Consider the following 18,358-nt stretch of genomic DNA (forward strand, 5'->3'; position numbering starts at 1 on the left):
TAATTATTATCCAGCAACACTAAAAGTCTTTAATATGTCAACACACAAGGGGCGAAGTTTTATTCACCACTTGCACCCCCACCCTTTTCGAGTTGGTACGTTCCAGTGCCCTCGGGCATTTACAATACTCGTGGTCATTTTTTATTACTATGCAGCCCGTTTCATTGATGTTGAGTAGATAAATGAGTGTTGACGAGTCAAAATAAGCAAAGATAAACAACTCAACTAAAAGTTGCTACCGGACCCATGCGTTTTGCCTAAAACAACGAGACGTGTCGTCACGTAATAACGTGAACCACGAGTAAATAAAGTTTATAATCGTCAATTAATGCCTTATTGCGCCCCAGTGTACCAGTGGTAGTCATTACTCAGTGCGAAAAGGTCTGAAATACTTGTTCGTCCACCTCTCGCCATGGAAAGTTCACCGTTACATGCTGAAGTAATTCAATCAATCCATAAAAATCCTATTAGGAGACCTTCAAACGTGTTTCCAGGGAGATGGAGTGAAAAAACATAAATATTTGAAGTATCACACTTGAGAAGTTGAAATGAAAGCATGGTATTCGTGCTGGTAGTGCAGCCAGCGGGTTATGGCACAGAGTCTAAAACCTTATAGGTTAACATTATGAATGGAATAAAAGTGTAGCTTGAGCCATGTGCCAACCCAAAGGCTGTGAAAGCACTGATGAGGGTAAATCTGCTGCAGACTACAGCTGAGTTCAAACCAACACGTTTCTTGTCTAATTTTCCTTCATGATTGGGTGGCTGGAAGTAAAATATTTTTAAAGATGAAGGATGAATTAGCCCCCCCCCTATTCATTTAAACTGGTGTTAAACTTTTCTAACTCATAAGAGCTTCTTAACAACTTAAAAAAAATAGACACAGAAAGATTAAATTTTGATAAAAGTAAAGGACAGCCTATTTAGCTGAAGCTCAATGAAGCACATTTCTCTTCATGGGAAAATCTCTGTGAGAGCTTCAAATGTGGGCATAACATGCACATCCAGGATATCCAGAGCCTTGTAAATTTCCAGGCAGTAATTCTTGTAAAGCTTGCATGTGTTTACTCAACAGCATGCCTCAACATCGACAGCTCCCATTTGGCCACTGTCTCAGCCTGCAATTAGGATCCAGGGTTTGGCAGTTATTAATGATGCCATTGAGAAAGGAAATGGCAGACAAGCTTTCCTCCCACTGAAGCCGTGGCCTCTTGCTTATTCATTATGCTAGCACCTCTTAATCACAGTACCCAGGACCCCCAAGTGCCACTTGCTTCCAGTTTATCCAATTAGTTAGGGGCTTCTTTGCATAGTATGAAAGATGACTGTAATTAAGAACCTTGTTAGGCTGAACACTTGTTTTCTGAGTGTCAGGACTCATAACGGGGTCACTGCAAAGCAACTTTAAAGGTCAAAAGATGATTTATGGAATAAGGAAAAACACTGAGTACAAGCTACTGCAGAGATGACATAATGCATTTTGCCCATAAGCTTATGATCACTAATCAAATCAAACACTGACTTGTCGTCTGGATGCCTTTCTGCTACAATCAGCTTTGACGAAGCTATATTTCCATTAAATATTTTCCACTGGATTAAATAATGTTGTAACAGATGGAAAGACTTTGGATGGACATGCCATATCAAACTAAATTAGTTAACCAACCGTTTCAATGAAAACCTCTAATATAAACCTAACTGTGTATACATTGTGTGCCAACTTCGTTAACTCATTTAAGCAGTTAACATCATGCAATTCAGCACTTTTTAAAGTACAGACAAACATCAGTATTATTTGTATGTGCATTTCTGATCATAAACTTTTAAAATAAATATTTCTAAATTGGTGTTTAGTTAATATGCATTTAGTAATGAGGCTGATTGGAAATGAAAGGAAGCAAGAAAAAAAGAGGTTTATTTTAAGAAAAAAAAACACCCCACTCCATTGATCAACGTTGTTTCATTACACAGTCAAAAAAAAAAAAAGAGTTTTAAAGTGCAAAGATGTGACGATTTCCTGTGGTGATATCCTGTCTGACGTAAATCAATGCACTCTTTTGAAGATGAGCGCTGCTACACTGTTGCCCGTCTTGCCTCCAAATTGGAAAGTGGGTGTAGACAACTCCTGCACAAACTCAAATCCTGTGAAGCAACACAAAGAAAATGCGCAAGTTATGAAATGTACATTGCAAAAAAACCTAGCAGATGGCCAGAATCTTTTATCATCTTCTGTGGTTTTGTTACTAAAAAAAAGGAGCAGAACTGAGTGAAGATCCATTGACCATCTGTGACGCTTCCTGGGGGGCTAGTGAAGACAGGCTGTCACTGTGAAAGATGAGATCTCAGAAAGTAGTGGGCCCTCCTCAGCCAAAGTGGACATTGCTCAACTATTAGGTGGAAATGACTTAGGACCAACTTAATTGATGACAGCCAATCACATTCAAAACATTAAAGAACACCCTCTTTTAACTCATTCACTGCCATTGACGTCTATAGCCGTCAATTGCAGTGAATGAGTCAATGGGTTTAACTCATTCACTGCCAATGGCTGGCAGTGAATGAGTTAATTGAGGAAAGCCACTTTGTGTTCTGCAGAGACTCCTTATTCAATCGCAAGGCCCTCTGGCCCCCTGCAGGCTCTCCAGAGTGACTACAATGAGGGAACAGATGACAGCTTATCTTACTGAAATTTTGACTTAACAGGCTCTTTTTGCCTGGAGCTTAACAACCTGCCAGGTAGCGATTGTGGAACTGTCTGTCTGTTAAATGAGAATGAGACAAAAAAAAAAAAGAGACGACTAAATTATACTGCCGCACACCCAAATGATCAACATGTTTTGGCAAATGCTTTAACCCATTTACAACTCAGCAAGTGTGCCTGTAGAGTCCCTGAGAACCCTAAAAAACAAACAAACATAAAAACCCCATAGAAAATAGGCTACTCAAGAAAGCTGAACTTATCAATCCTTTAAGTAAAAACAACAACCCCCCCCCCAAACAAACGAATTTAATGTATTCCCTTTCTCATTAAAAAAAAACAACAAAAAAAAACAAACAAAACAGCCAAGAAGATTTTTGTGTGATTTATTGCAGCAAATTCTTGATCCGGGTTAGGTCATCAGCAGGTCAAAGAAACAATTCACTCCCTTATCTTAAACAATGTTAGGACTCGCTCATTAAAAAAAGAACCCCATGACATTACTTGAAGTTAAAAGCTCCACTAAAGCCTTAGTAAAGTGTTTTAAACACATTTAGATATTTAATTAATATTTTTTCAACACAAAATACCAAAAGGTGCATATATAATTTTCCCAATTCTCCAAGACCAGTGCACTGGCCTTTTGCAACACCATATAAAAAATAAATAAATAAAAAAAATCAGGAAGCATTTAAGTAATATCAAGGTAGACTCAAAACTGCCACAGGAATTAATTAACATAATCCTTGGCTGCATAATTAAATGCGTGATCAAAGGTCAGGTTTACTTAAAGTGTCTAATGGGCCTGATGTAACCCATTTGCTTCAAGGTTCAATGTAATTCACTCACAGATGCTCTTCTTCATACCTTAGCAGTAGCAAGTGGTTATTTGAGCTACTGTTGCCTTCTTGTTGGCTTGAAGCAGTCTAGCCATTCTCCTTTGACACCAACAAGCCAATTTTCTCCCAGGAGAACATCCACTCACTGGTTATTTTCTCTTTTTTTGGATTATTCTCATGAAATCCTAGAGATACCTGTGTGGGTAAATCCCAGCAGATCAGCAGTTTCTGAAATACTCACAGCAGCCCATCTAGCATCAACAACCATACCACATTCATAGTCGCCTAAAATCACCTTTCTTCTCCATTCTTTTTCTCCGTTAAATATAAGCAGGTCATCTGGATCATGTTAACATGGGTTGCTGCCATTTGACTGGCATTGATATCAGCATTTAACAACAATATGGCCAGTGAGCATGTACATATTTTTAAGGCGTTCAGGTCTTCATCATCCCGTCTTTGAAATTTCCGCCAACTCAAAACTGATGTGACATTTAATACCAATCCTCAGCCATGATAACTCAGTGCACTCCAAACAGTAATGAATTTTTTCTCACCTTCACTGAATCTGTCAAGTAGCTGCTCTTTTGTCCAATTACAGGAAGTGATGGCAAAGAATCCATTATCCTTCAGAACATCTTTTAGGGCTTGGACATACTGTCTTTTGCCCTCGTTGGTGTTGACTGGGTTTAAGCTTATTGCATCAAATGTTCCTTTGTCGATACAGACGTCAAAACCTTTTAACTCCTTCGGACAACTTAAGAAGTCCATCTCCTAAAATTAAGAAAAAGCGAGAAGGTAAAAATGTAGTGATCAACACTACAGAAATGTGTGCAGTTACCTGCAGAAGAAATCTTTCAGTAGATCCCAAGATGAAGTGTGCTATACTTCAATGGTTTACTTTAAAACTAAATTCCAACTGTTGACATGACAGCACTTAATTTTGCTGAGGGTTCTGGCCCACCATACCACTAGTGAAAGGACTCCTTTATCTGGACAGATGGCTGAACACCAGATCTCTGGGGTGAGCTCTAGAGCTACCTACTCATGACACATATTAGATTTATGGAGGAGGATCAACAGAGATTCCCTGAGGACAGGTACAGCTATATACTGCTACAACTGACTTTAGTGTGAGTCTGTAAAATAGAAAAAAGTGGGAAGACGTTGTAGGAATGCGTGAAGGTGAAAGTGTCAAAAGAGCAGTAGACAGTGACTAATGGAAACTGCAAAGGGGTTCTGACATAGTTCTAAGAATGACCTCTGAGCGACAGGCACGTTCATACAACTTACGTTGGCAGTTGTGCAGAAATGACCCAGATGCCAACATACATATTTCTCTCTCACATACTGAGCCCTCCCCTGCACAGCTAAGGTCAATATTGACTTCAGTGGCAGCCTTTCTGCACAAGCAGAGCACGCAGCATCATAGGTGTGAAATGCATACAACATATATGCAACTGTATTATGCATGAAGGAGTGGAAAAGTCACTCATCACAACCCTTATAGACCAGCCAGCATTCATAACTTGTTTTTCTTGCGTGTATATGATAGAAAATGTGTGTTAAAGCCTGCCAAGTTATTTGGGGTATGAGGTTGGCAGACATCCACCACATTCAAGGCCTTCTTCCTATCCAACTCTCCCACATAGTAAACACAAGAAAGTTTCCTCCAACCTTCCCAGGCTCTAGGTTGGCTCACTGTATGCTGAAAACTATATTGTATTATTGGAACTTAGGAGGGATTCATTTTGTATCAAAGCGTGATTTGTACACTGCAGAAAAAAAAAGATTCACTTAGCCCTCCAAATATTTATGCAGAATCAATTAAAAGGTTTAAATGCTACGCTCATCATTGAGTGGCAGCAACTTAATGCACAAAATCCACACGTTTAAAATTTCAGCTATAAAGTGTGTTTGGCGTTACTGCTGGTCATTTCTGTGAACATGAACACAATGTATCATCTTCCTTACAAATTTAAATGAACTCCAAATCTTGACTGGACACACCTTTACAGTGACATCTGTCAGTTTCTCTGCCTGAAGCACACTTCTGGCCAATTCCACAGACGCATGAGAATAATCTATGCCGGTCAGATTCTTGTATCCATGTTTGGCCTGGTGGGGGGGAAAGCAAACAAATAATAAATAAATTATGAACAGTTACAATAATAACCTTTGTCCTTACTAACATGTCTGTAAAGATATAAACTAAACAATTTATGTGATCTGGCCCTGCGTGTGCTGCTAAAAACAGGACATTGAGTTAGCTGCTTGTAAAAATACTTCAGAGGAAAAGCAACAATGAGAAAAAGATAAGGGATTTTCTATTAGAGTGGTACCAGAAGTGCCAAGTGTTAACAGAGGAAGGCATGGAAATGGGAAATATACATTAGCTGTAGATTTTTGGTTTAATAGCTGTGGATAAAATAGTTTGCAAAAGTCTCAGTTTCATTCTGGTAAGAAAAAAAAACAAACTACAACTGGGTTGGATGCATTGTGATTAACCACAATTTTCTTGGAAAGCAGAGTTCAATCCCACTAGCTGCACCTAGTATGATTACTGTCAGACATGCTGAATCAAGAAATTACTGAAACAGAACCTATATGACTAAGTAAAGAAAGCTAAAAGGTCTCAAAACCCAAGGCATCATGCCAAAATCTCTGTTCTTGAGGGGATTTTTTAAAAGAAAAAAGTCAGTGAAAGTCACTGACATGTTTAGGTCTGGAAGGGGTCACAAACCAATTTTTTTAAGGTTTTGAGCAGATAGATGGGAGAGTTTCAAGACAAAAATCACTGCCTAAAAAAAAAGATCACAAGAGCTTGTCTCATGTTAGCCAAAAAAAAAAAATCTTGATGAATATTCTGTGGACTGATGAGAGAAATTGTAAACTTTTTGGAAGGTTTGTATCCCATTCCATCTGTCTAACTAACACAGCAAGTCATAGAGGGACCATCATAGCTACAGTCAAACATGGTGGTGGTAGTGTGATGGTCTGGAGCTGCTTTGCTGCTTATGGAACAATGAATTCTGCTCTTCTACCTCCTCAGGGAGATTCTCTAGCCAGCCAGCAGTTTGTGTCCTAAAGCTCAAACAAACATGGGTTATGCAGCAGGACAATGACTCGATGATTTGGAGTGGTCTAATCAAAGTCTGGACTTAAAACTGATTGAGATAATTTGGCATGACCTTAAGAAGGCCATTCGTGCTCAAACCCTCCAACTGTGTTCATTTAAAAAAAAAAAAAGAAAAAAAGAAACGAAACGAAACGAAACGAAACGAAAAGAAGACTGGGATAAAATTCTCTATATTCATAGCAATATGAAACACTCATTGCCAGTTATTGCAAATGCTTGATTACTATTATTGCTGGTAAAGGGGGCACAATCAGTTATTAGGTTTAGGTGGCAATTACCCTTTCACATAGGGCCAGGTAGCATCGTATACATAAAAAAAACAAACATAAAGTGTCATTAATTTTACTCTATCCATACCAGCTCAACTAAAAAAGCTCCATTTCCAGTGCCAATGTCAAGAATGGCAGCATTTTCTGGGATCTTCGCTTTGTCCATCCATCGCAGCACACGGCTCATGCTTTCCTCACCAAACCTTTTAAGAAGCCACAGGTTATTGTGAAGTGAAGCAAGCCATCAGTTTGTCTCAAGAAATTATTATGGCTATGACCACTGTGGCCAATACACTGCATTATTACCATATCTCACCAACATCTCCAATATCGTTGAACGTCTCAAGCTCTTTTTGGTATGCATCATCCCAGCTGCAAACCCCAACCCCCCAGATCATTTGTTAATACTATGGCATACACATGACATGCTGTTAGGTCAAAACAAATTACTCAGGTAGCTCAGTAAATAAACAAGTCAGCAGCATGAAGCTAAAAAGCTCGTATTTAATGCTTACTTAATCTATTCTAATTTAATGGTTTAAGTGTTACACATTTCTACTTATACCATTCGCTCTATCAATGGTTACCTGTAAGCTTGTAACTAAGAATTAAACCTCTTCATGCTCGATTTGATGGCTATAAGTTGTGTTTATCTTATAGCACAGTGGACAAAATGTGTAAAGTGACTCTGAGAGTGGTATCCGCTAGCTAACTGTGTAGCCTGACACAAGACGTCCACCATCATAAATTTACGTTACAAACACTCACAACTCTTTAGTTCCGAGTTTGGACGTCCCAAAGTCATTTTCTGAGCATCGGCCTTCCTCGGAATCCGAGATATTTTCACAGCCACGCGTGCTCTCTCCGGCGTCTTCCATGCTTGTCTAGCCTGTCAAGACGTGTCCTACAGTTCCCACAAGACTTTGCGTCTAAACGGCGTGCTTCCAACCGCAGGGGTCATCGGGATTGATAGGGATGTTTCCATCATGGCGGCATCCATTTCAGGTTATACTTTTAGTTCTGTGTGTTATCACAGCGCCAACAGCAACGCGGATCATGTAAGTGTTTTAAACTGTGCTTACAAACTGTCATGCGATGGTTGCTGAGACGTGTGTAGCTCAATGGTGTGTCTGTTCGTTCACCGGCGACGTTAGTTTGTGTTGTTTTTTTTCCCAGTGTCATCATCCTGTTGCTGGCTAGCTAGTATTGGTTCCGTCTATTTACCGGCAAGTATATTTAATCAGAGTGTTAAGTTTGGGCAACATGATCACAGGGATAGTAATCTTAAGGTGATGTCATGTGTTACAGTGGCACAGCTGTAACATATACAGCCATAGTTTTGCCTATAAAAGAACACCTGTTATTTCTATGGAGGAAATCATATTGGGAAAGTTTAGATTCCAGGAAATACCCCGTACTACTTAGCATGCTAGCTAAGCTACCAAGTTAAGTGACTTCCGCGTATAGGTACTCCTAAAAGTTAAAGTCATGTTGACCTTTTATTTTAAAGGAATTTGCTATATCCTCAAAACCGAGATAACGCCATAAATCAAAAAACGGAGTTATACAAACAGATTTGTTTCTCTTGTTTCCGCATTGCTAGATTAGCTTGGTAGCCAAATCGCTGATTTTCACTCTTAAGTCACCAGTGTGTCTATTTAAACGGCTGGGATGCGCAAATTTGTTTTTCTTTATTTTCTTCAAGAACATCGAAGAAACGTCGTCGATGAGAAATGATTTTAATAGCATATGTGAAATAAGGAAACCAGGCTGCCGACAGCCTCTGTTCACATCCGTTCTCCTCTTTTAATAGTCGCCCCTGAGCAGGTGGATAGTTGCAGCTTGACTGGGCTGCAAGTCTGACTGCATTCCTGGCATAGGCAGAAAGAGCTGATTGTTTACCAGCAGCTGGCGCGACCGAATGTTCACACAGGAACAAAAAGTGTATTTGTTGTTTAATATTACAGGTTACAAGGAGTCTTTTAATTGCAGTGGACTTATTTCACAGCAGATATTTTGACATGTAGTCTTAAGTAAACACAGGTGTTACTAATAACATTTTGCCTTCAGGTTACTGAGGTTACCATTCTCACAACCTCGGTTAGAGCCCACTTCTCGCATAAAAACTAAAGGCAACTGGGCCTGTGAAACCAGCTCTAAAGACTGTTTTAATTTGTTTTTACTTGTGGTTCGGTCAAACCCGCCATAAATGTTTTCAATTTCTGTTATTATGACTGTTTTGCTGTTGTTAGAATTTAGTTATATTTGTAATAATTTTATTATGTTGCATGATTATGTAAGTCCTATGTTTGCAATTGGGCTTTTGAGACCTGGATTGCAAATGAATGTGCCCATAAAGCCTTTTAGGTCAACTTCTGTTGTATTAAAATGTGCTATAGAAATATGCTGACCTGACTTGATATTAATGACAGTTTATTTTCTAGAATAGAAGGTGATTAGTTACATGTGTTTACCTACTGTGAAATAGGTCTTATGTTGTTGTTTGCTATGAACAGTAGAAATGTATCAGATTCCAATTTTCAGCACATACAAATAAAAATCACATTTTCTTGAATGCAAAATATTGTCTTCATAATAAAACTAAATATGAAAGACTACTCGTCTCCATAATTTTCCTGATGATGCTTTGATTCTTTTATTGCTTATAGTGAGGCTGCTGGCTTGCAGCCAGCTCTGAGCGCTAGATAACTTTATGTTTAGCCACTTTGTTAGCTTCTTTAAAATGACCATGTTCAGCTGGGTGAGCGCGATTTGATTAGGTTTGTTGTTGCAAATGTTTTTGCGGCGCTCCTCCAGTGGTTTAATTTGACAGACTTTTTTTACTCATTTTACCACTAATCGCATGTCAACATGTAGCTGACTTCAACAGACCAGCTTGAAGTCAGCCATATGGGAGGCTGAGAATGCTGAAAAATCTGATTCCTGTGTAGTGCCAAAAAGTGATTTCAGGTATTTGCCAAAAGCAAATGACTTGTTGACCTATATTCTGTCAAACACACTTGAAGCATACCTATTATATAGCGCTTTGAGGGCCCCAAAAGCGCTATATAAATGAAATCCATTATTATTATTATTGTTGTTGTTATTATTATTTATTTATCCACATAAAAATTCTCATGGTGATTCTGAATGTCTTTTTCTGAGAGAGATCTGGCCAAGAGGGCATCAGAAATTGCAAAAAATGTAATAGTTCTATAAAGATATTTTAAGTTGCCAAAGAGGACCGGATGATTTACTGTTTAGAAGAATAGATACAATAACACGGAGTCATAACGATACTTGTAAAACAGGTCATTTGTTTATTTTATGTATGACTCCTTTGTAAATCCTATTTAGTACAGCCTGTTCACCACTCTTAACAAAGATCTGGGCATCTCTAATGGAAGAGTGTTATTAGCAGAATTGGTAATCTACTGACCTTTATTTCACATCATGTGTTGCATTTATTACTAAATGACTTGTGACTTCATCATTTGATCAGATCATTTTATTTTTATAACACATCTAAAAACAACAGGAGTTGGTCCAAAGGCAAGAATAGGTTAAAAAACATAAGGGGAAAAATGTAGAAGCTGTTTGGTTGATAATCCAAATGACTTTGAGTTATAAAATGGAGTATTAAGTTTAAAAGCCAACCTATGGAGAATTTGAGGAGTAAAGCAGCATTTTTAAAATAATCAGGGAATGTGAACATTTATGTAATTATGGGTTTGTTGTTGTTTTTTTAATGTTTTTGTTTTGTTTTTTTGTTTTTGTCAGGTAGAGACAAGCAAACTTATGCTTAAGCCATTAATTAATTAGGAAATTAATAACACTACTTAACCACTATTCTGTGAAAACATCTTTACACAGGAGGGCTTCCTATTAGGAGATGTAAGGCAAGAAGAGACTGTGAGCATCAGTGACACACAGATCAGCAGCGCTGAACTGCTACAGGTAGTAGGTAAGCCCTGAAACAGACTAAACACTTTTGCGTTGACCGATTAACACAGGACAGAGAAGCTCACACATCACCGTTTTAAACCTCCTTCTCATGGCACACATGACAGCGGGAAATGAGCAGATTAAAATTAAGTACTGGTATTTCAATTGTCATGCTTTGATCTTAGGGTTTTTGTATGTGTTTTCTGACTCTGTCACACTGCCATGGCTTACTGAGAAACTTCCATTTCCTGAGACAGTGCAGGTGTATACAGACAAATGTTAACGTCCCTTTTACTAACTTGTAACTTTTATTGACTCCAAAACTAAGCTTATTTATTAATAATAAATGTAATTTAAAAATATCTACATTTACATCACATCATCCCTGCTAGGACATAGGATGTTTAAGGACTTTGGGGAAAAGGAAAACATTATGAGACTAATATTATTCAGCTGGACAGTCAGGCATTTTAAATTGGGGAAATCCTCTGTAAGGTGTTACTGAAGATTTTTTTTTAAATTTTTATTCTTTGTTGAGTGGAGTTCTTAAGTTTACTGCTTCCTGACTTTCTACTCATACTTCAGTGTTTCTAGAAGTGACAGTCAGTGTTCTTAATGTAGCTTGCTATCGCCAGTGTGTGAATGTGTGTGTGAATGGGTGGATGACTGGATATGTAAAGCGCTTTGGGGTCCTTAGGGACTAGTAAAGCGCTATATAAATACAGGCCATTTACCATTTACCATTCTTATTGTTTACTACATATTCTCATGCTTCTGCTTATTTTATTTTATTTTTGCTTATGATCTCCTCTTAAAGTATTTGGAATAGCAAGCAAGTCTAAAATAATCAGCAAGAGAAGCGTTTCTGCTTTCCAAGGTCATGTTTGCTGTTTGTGGGGCCCTATAGACATTTGTTTTTGTTCTTATAAGTTACACGTGTCTTGTTGAATTTGATAAATACACCAGTGTCAATGACATCTCATTGATGTTGTTTTGTGTTATATATTTAAATTGTGGGTCTACATGTTGCCTTAAATTTGCATCACACTCATAAAGATTTGCATACATGATGATAAGTAACTAAAGAATCTTGTCACTGCTTATTTTCACCAGAAATCCATCACCATGATCCTTGTGCACAGTTGTTTAGGTAAGATATGACCTTTGTTCACTTAAACAGGTTTCATTCAGTGTTCACTGTACAGTACACAGTATATGTACTAGTTTTTTGTTGTAATAGTGTAGTACAGACATTGTTTCATCCAAGCTAACATTGTACATCAGCAATTCGGTCCATTAGGGGTTTAGGAAAACTTGATGTAAAACTTTATTGTAACACACGCTTAACAAGATAAGGTAGGTGGATGAATTCTTACTGTAACTCATTGAAACCACGTGTTATTGTTCAGTCTCATTTTTTCTCTCTCAAAAACAGAGTATGTACAGAGTAGCTTATGGTATTGACAGTTGGACAGTAGATGGCCCCATATGACAAGGCTAAAGCAGAGGAGGCGTGGGAACATGATGAATCCATTTAAAACCTGTTTCTTCCTCTCTCTCATCAGCTTTTATGACTACGCAGGTAAAGTCAATGAAGAAAGTCTCAACAGCATTCTTAAAGATAGACGGAAAGTAAGTGAACTTTTTTTGTGAGACGACTGAATTGCTATGAAATGTCTTGTTACATTTATGCTGAAAGTAATCATAACAAATCCTATTTGTGAAATCATCATTGCATTGAGCTTAATGGCATTACACCTCCTTACATGTACATCCTTTGTTAAATGCATAAGTTTCATAATGACCAAAAGTTTCTATTTTTGCAGACATACTATGATGTCTTTTGTTCATTTAGCCTCTGCACATACTTGGTACTTTGTCCTAAACAGGGCATAGAGAGGCTTGAGCACATTTTAAAAGAGTTGTTTCTGTGGCCGTGCAGAATGTCATTGGTTGGTACCGGTTCCGAAGGAATACGCAGCAGCAGATGTCGTTCAGGGAACAGATCATCCACAAACAGCTGACCCAGCTGCTCGGTGTACCCGACCTCGTCTTCCTTCTTTTTAGCTTCATCTCCACCGCCAACAGCTCCACACACGCACTGGAATATGTGCTCTTCAGACCTAATCGAAGGTAATGACAGCTTTTGATAAATTATTTGCCTTATCCACAGTTAATGCATTTCTATGTCAATGGGATTGTATTGTGAATTGGTATCAGAAGATAATCTGAGTTAAGCTATTTAAAAGAAAAAAATGGATTGGTGCTACTTGTTACTTCTGATAACAAGCTGGTGCAGAATGGACTTTTTAAAGATGTGTAAATGGCAAAATATGACGCGCAACATAGTGTTTATGTTTCCTGAAGAAGTTTTTCATGGTTTAAAAGCACTAACTGGTTATATCCACTCAGTAGGTACAACCAGAGGATTACACTCTCAATCCCAAACCTTGGTAACACGAGCCAGCAGGAATACAAAGTCTCTTCAGTTCCCAATACCTCACTTAACTACGCAAAGGTCATTAAAGAGCATGGGTAAGGTCTGAATTACCAGTTTGTTTTGTTTAACTGTTTATCCTATGCCACTGGTAACTACCATTTTGGGGGGTACGGATTGTACAGCCATTTTTCTCCTATGATAAGAATGGGGCTGCAGCATCCACCTGTTTTTCACCTGATGCCATAGTATAGTTTACCCTTAAGGGCATAATTAGCAGCTAAATCCCAATGTGTGTATGTGTTTATGAAAGTTTATGGTTGACACTTTGTGCAAGTAGGATCAGCATATATTTGTTGGTGACTGCAGTGCAAAGCTGGTATGTGAAGGCCTGCACGTGCTTCATCTCTTATTTCTGTTTTTGTATCTAAACTTAGACCCTCTGTTTCTGCTGTGGAAGAGTACCGTGTGTGTTACAGGAAGAGTTTGGTCAGGCCTGTCTCTTCAGCTTATTCAGCTTGTACTTTGAAGAGTCAGTGGTTAGCTACGGTTTAACTTTACTATAGAAGACGGCAACAAAAACCACAATTTATCTGTGGTCTTGATTGATAAAATATGTAGGTTTTTGCTGTGTATCGTTTTGTTTTCTTGAAAGATGTGTTTGAAATCTTTTTTGGTGAATATGTCTGCAGGGCTGAATTTTTTGACAAAGACGGTGTGATGAAGGATATCCGAACAATATTCCAAGTCTACAGTGCACTACAAGATAAACTGCAGGTGGGTTGAATAATTTCTGTTATTTCACCTCAAACATTTTATGAACTTCTTTGGGCAGTAGAATATTTATGTTATTTTGTTCTATTTTGCATGAGATTTAATTTTTCTGATAAATTGTTTGCCCTATTTTTAGGCTGTTTGTGGTGAAGTGGAACAAAGTGAGCGTGTTAAAGAGAAAATTCAAGAGGAAGTGAACAAACTCAAACAACAAATTGCTCTCAGGAAACGCAAGACTGCAGAAGAGGAGAGAAGTACGTAACTGATTTGCATTCAGTATACTGGAATTATGTCATTAATATTTCAAATGCGTGCTGCTTTAAATTTTAGAACCACAAATTTGGGCTTAAACTTGGATGCAGACAGTGAACTAACATCTTGTAGATTATAACATTCTTTTAAGCTAGTAGCTAATAATGCAAAGCTACACATTCAGAGAAATTCAGTTTTAAGTTTTTAAGTTCATGTTAGACCAGTCAACAGTTAATATGCATATAAGTGGCATTTACATTTACCTTACATGTTTTTAATAGCTACATCTTTCTTTTTTCTCTGCAGGGCTCCGTGAAGCCCAAAATGCAGACTCCCATTCCACTCCAGAGGAGAACACAGAACCTTGTGAGGGTTCTCCGCTGTCCGGGATAACTTTCCCCACACCCTCTGCTCCGGAGCGGCCCAGTACCTCACCTAACCCACCATCTTACACTGACCTCATGTCCCAAGATGACTCTCTCCTGCCCTCTTCTTCCCCCCCTACTAGTGCTGCTCTGTTACCTCGACCCCAAGCTGTGGGCTCCCCAGGACACCCTACCCCTGGCCCTACGGTGATGGGCTTGGGTCTTGGCCACGGGCTGGGCCTGGGCCTCAGCGCAAGTTCAAATCCCGTTACCACTCCCAGCACTCCGTACCTTGGCAATGGTGACGGCTCAAGCTCTGACTCGTTAGACAGACAAGCTGCAGGGCAGGAAGACGATGAGGAGGACGAGGACGAGGACAGTAGCGAATATGAGAACTTAGTGAGCGAAGGTGCTCACCTGCCAATGGTCTCTGTCAGCGTTTTAGCTCAAGGTCGACCAGCTGCCCTCAGCCCTGACGGGGATGCTCATGGCTCGCAGGCCACATAAAAAAAAATTTAAAAAAAAGCCACAGGATGTGTAAGGGACACAAATATGTGACACACCTTGAGAGGTGGGCATCGAAAGCAATCAAAGATGGGCAAATACAGACAAAAAAAAAAGTGCCAGTCCTGAAAGTGAAAGGCATGTGCAAGTGATGTCCAACTGTGTGTATTCTTGTCTTAGTCTGATCTCCATTTTAAGGGGAAACCTACTAGGCTTTGCAGGCTTAAACAGGTGCATCTCACTGGGTGAAAAGTCGTTTGTCTTTATGTTTTGTTTCAAAGTGGGCCGGTTTTGATATTTAAGTGTGGCGTTGTTGGATTTCAGGGCGAGCAGTGAAGATTTAAACATTATTCAGGCCAACTGGTTGGCTAAGAGATTAGCCCATGCTTTCTGTATGTTAAGTGTATATCTTTTTGTTTCAAATTTGGATCACTGACTTTAAGCACCCACTCTTACATTACCTCTTGCACTATTTTTGTTTTCTTGCTTTCTTCTACACAAACCAACTATGAGAATGAAGGGAAAATATTCTGCGGCCTTCAAACAATTTTCAGTGAAGTAGGCAAATGGTTGTTTACTTTTTAATTTTAAGAAAGAAATATATATGTAACTAGAATTTATTCAATGTGCACATTTTGTCTTTTCGATTTTCAACTTGTTAGTGTCTTTTCCATGTTTCACGGTCTTTAATTAACCGTACCGTTGCCTATTAAAATAATGATTAGATTTCAAACAAAATTTACTCTGCCACTTCTAGGATGGGTGCTTTTATATATATATATATTTTGTCAGATTAACAGTTGATCTTATTTGACTGACAGTGTCAATGTCTCGTTCTTCTAGGATAACACTGAAATTGTATGCGCTTTGCTGCACTTAACAAAATTTTAGATTTCTTTAATAATGTGCTATACCAATGCTGACATGTTGTGCCACTTGAGTAGTCCTCTTTGACCACCCTGAGCCAAAATTAGCTCAGCTTATTTGCATTGTATGGGGTTCACAGGGCAAACAGTGTACTGTAGCTTTACTAACCAGATGCTTATGGTTCCCTTCTGCTGCTGCATCACACACAGAGAGCTGCCACTAAAAAAGAAAAATTGCATCCATCTGTACTTCATATAAAAACCTGGCTGCTGCTTCCACTTTACAGTGCTGGTTTTCTCAATACTACTGACCATGTTTGTGTTCATTTAACCACTTTGAGCTTACTTCTTACTAATATGTTCTTTATTAAAATCATAATGGAATTATGGCTGGCACCCCTGTACAGTGTGAATTGCAACTTTGGGAACAGAGACTGAGCAATCACCTTCACGTTTTTGCATAGTTGAATGCAGACCTCATGTGTTGTGACCTGCCTGATTCAGTGTAAAGTATAAGGACCTGGTTTAATGTGATGAAAACATCATGACCTTGCTTCAGTGCCTTCCACTCAGGGCAGTTTCAGTCTGCACACAAAACACATTCACAGACCTCTCTTTGGGGGGAAAAGTTGTATTTAAAAAAAAAAATACTGTGTTGTGTTTGCAATAATCAACTTCCACATTTTTTTTTGTTTTTCTTTTTTCATTTTTATTTTAATTGAGCCTTGCAGTTTAAAGCATGCATTTCCATAATGTCATGTTTTGTCTCCCTGAAACTGTCTTTTCTGCTTCCCAAAGATGTTTTTTCCCCCCCTCTTTTTACCTTTCCTGGTGGCTTCTGAGTGGATGTGTATCCTAATGTTGCAGCTGTGACTGCTTGCTTTATTATTTGAAACTGGAAACATAAATGTAAAGTCAGAACGAATCTGTGTCACGACCTAGCAGCACCCAGGGCAAAGTTGGTGAGGTGACAAACAGCTTTTTAAACCTCTGGCCCGTTTGAGGACAGCCATAGTGAGAGTGGTGGGGGTTTTTTGGGGGGTGGGGGGTGTTCTCTAGACATTATTATATTAAGCATGGAATGGATGTTTGCACTGTTTGTGGAGGTTGTTTGACATAGTGAGGAGGTTGCACTCAATTTGGAAGAGATTTCAGGGTGGAGACACTTTGCCTTGTGAACAAGCTCTGCTTTATTTACACAGCCTGTTTTATGTCTTTTTTTTCTTTTTCTTTTTTTTTTTTTGGCCTTGGAGGCATTTGATTTGCCCTGATGTGTAATGCCAATGCATCACTGGTCAGGAACTGGCACTCAGAAATGTTGCTGAATAATCACCCAGAGTAACACAATCATGCAATGTTAAAAGAAATGATAAAATCGACTTGTTAGGAGTGTTTCCTTTGAGTACTGGAATATAATAAGGAAATAAATAATGAATGTATAGTAAACACGGGGGGGGGGGGGTAGCATTTAAACTGAACTTACCGTATGAGCTTGTCTCAGTTGAGTGTTGTGGTATCGAGCAGCAGTTCTCAGTCTTGGTCCTCACTCTTGATCCTGGTCTTCAAGCCCTAGAAAATTTGTTTTGTTTTTTAAAAACAAAAATCCCTTCTGCCATCCTATCATGACCAGATGGTCAGATAGGAAACCAAAAGGACAGAAGACCACTGGTGTAAAGAGTGCGAGACCTAACATTGTTAGGATTGTATACCTTTTAAGCTCCAATACACTCATGTACTTACTGTATAGGATGACCTTTCACTTCCTCTGCCCCCAAGTGGTTCATTGCAACATAAACACCTCCCCAAAGCACAAAGTCCAGAGCGCAGATGAGATCTTCTTGGCTTTTATCTGGATTTGTGTACTTGACAATAGCTGACCAAGGACTTGCTTAGATGAGCACAGAGAATAAGGTTCTTGAACTGGGAGGGTAATAAATGAGACATGCATATGTGATATAATGCCTCTTTGTTTTGTTATTGCGATGAACAGTCTTCATTGAATGCTTTAAAGTTTCCATTTTTCAAAGACATTAACATGTAAGTGGGTGTAAATCCTCATACGTGCATTTTATTTGGATGCATTGTCTTTATAATGTAAAGAAAACTTTGTGCTTAGAAGAGTTTGGGATTTCCTGGGAAGAAAAAAAAAGCTAGTCATAGATTTTAATTTTATTATTATTTTTGCATGTGAAAAATGAATTGGGGAATCATTAATTATTGTGGAATATAAAAATCTGCTTTGATGATAGGAGCTTCTCACCAATATCGTC

General features: G+C 38.6%; 2 protein-coding genes across 3 annotated transcripts; one reads left to right on the plus strand and one right to left on the minus strand.

Moving 5' to 3' along the window:
* Positions 1 to 1,450: 1,450 nt before the first annotated feature.
* Positions 1,451 to 7,854, minus strand: eef1akmt2 (EEF1A lysine methyltransferase 2). The gene is made up of 6 exons (XM_004551512.6): positions 7,714 to 7,854; positions 7,252 to 7,317; positions 7,034 to 7,148; positions 5,548 to 5,655; positions 4,095 to 4,311; positions 1,451 to 2,142 (listed from the first exon to the last, which is right to left on the minus strand). Exons 1-6 carry the CDS (start codon positions 7,821 to 7,823, stop codon positions 2,045 to 2,047), a joined length of 714 nt encoding a protein of 237 aa, XP_004551569.1. The 5' UTR covers positions 7,824 to 7,854; the 3' UTR covers positions 1,451 to 2,044.
* Positions 7,829 to 18,047, plus strand: abraxas2 (abraxas 2, BRISC complex subunit). 2 transcript variants are annotated; one of them, XM_004551511.5, is made up of 9 exons: positions 7,829 to 8,003; positions 10,819 to 10,909; positions 12,004 to 12,040; positions 12,456 to 12,522; positions 12,833 to 13,023; positions 13,306 to 13,425; positions 14,020 to 14,104; positions 14,238 to 14,355; positions 14,660 to 18,047. In XM_004551511.5, exons 1-9 carry the CDS (start codon positions 7,932 to 7,934, stop codon positions 15,223 to 15,225), a joined length of 1,347 nt encoding a protein of 448 aa, XP_004551568.1. In that variant the 5' UTR covers positions 7,829 to 7,931; the 3' UTR covers positions 15,226 to 18,047. The 2 variants fall into 2 exon arrangements, with proteins under 2 accessions (XP_004551568.1, XP_004551567.1); XM_004551510.6 differs by having other exon boundaries at positions 7,851 to 8,003; positions 13,303 to 13,425.
* Positions 18,048 to 18,358: the final 311 nt, after the last annotated feature.

Source organism: Maylandia zebra, linkage group LG13 (assembly GCF_041146795.1).
Source record: "Maylandia zebra isolate NMK-2024a linkage group LG13, Mzebra_GT3a, whole genome shotgun sequence".
Lineage (NCBI taxonomy): Eukaryota > Metazoa > Chordata > Actinopteri > Cichliformes > Cichlidae > Maylandia > Maylandia zebra.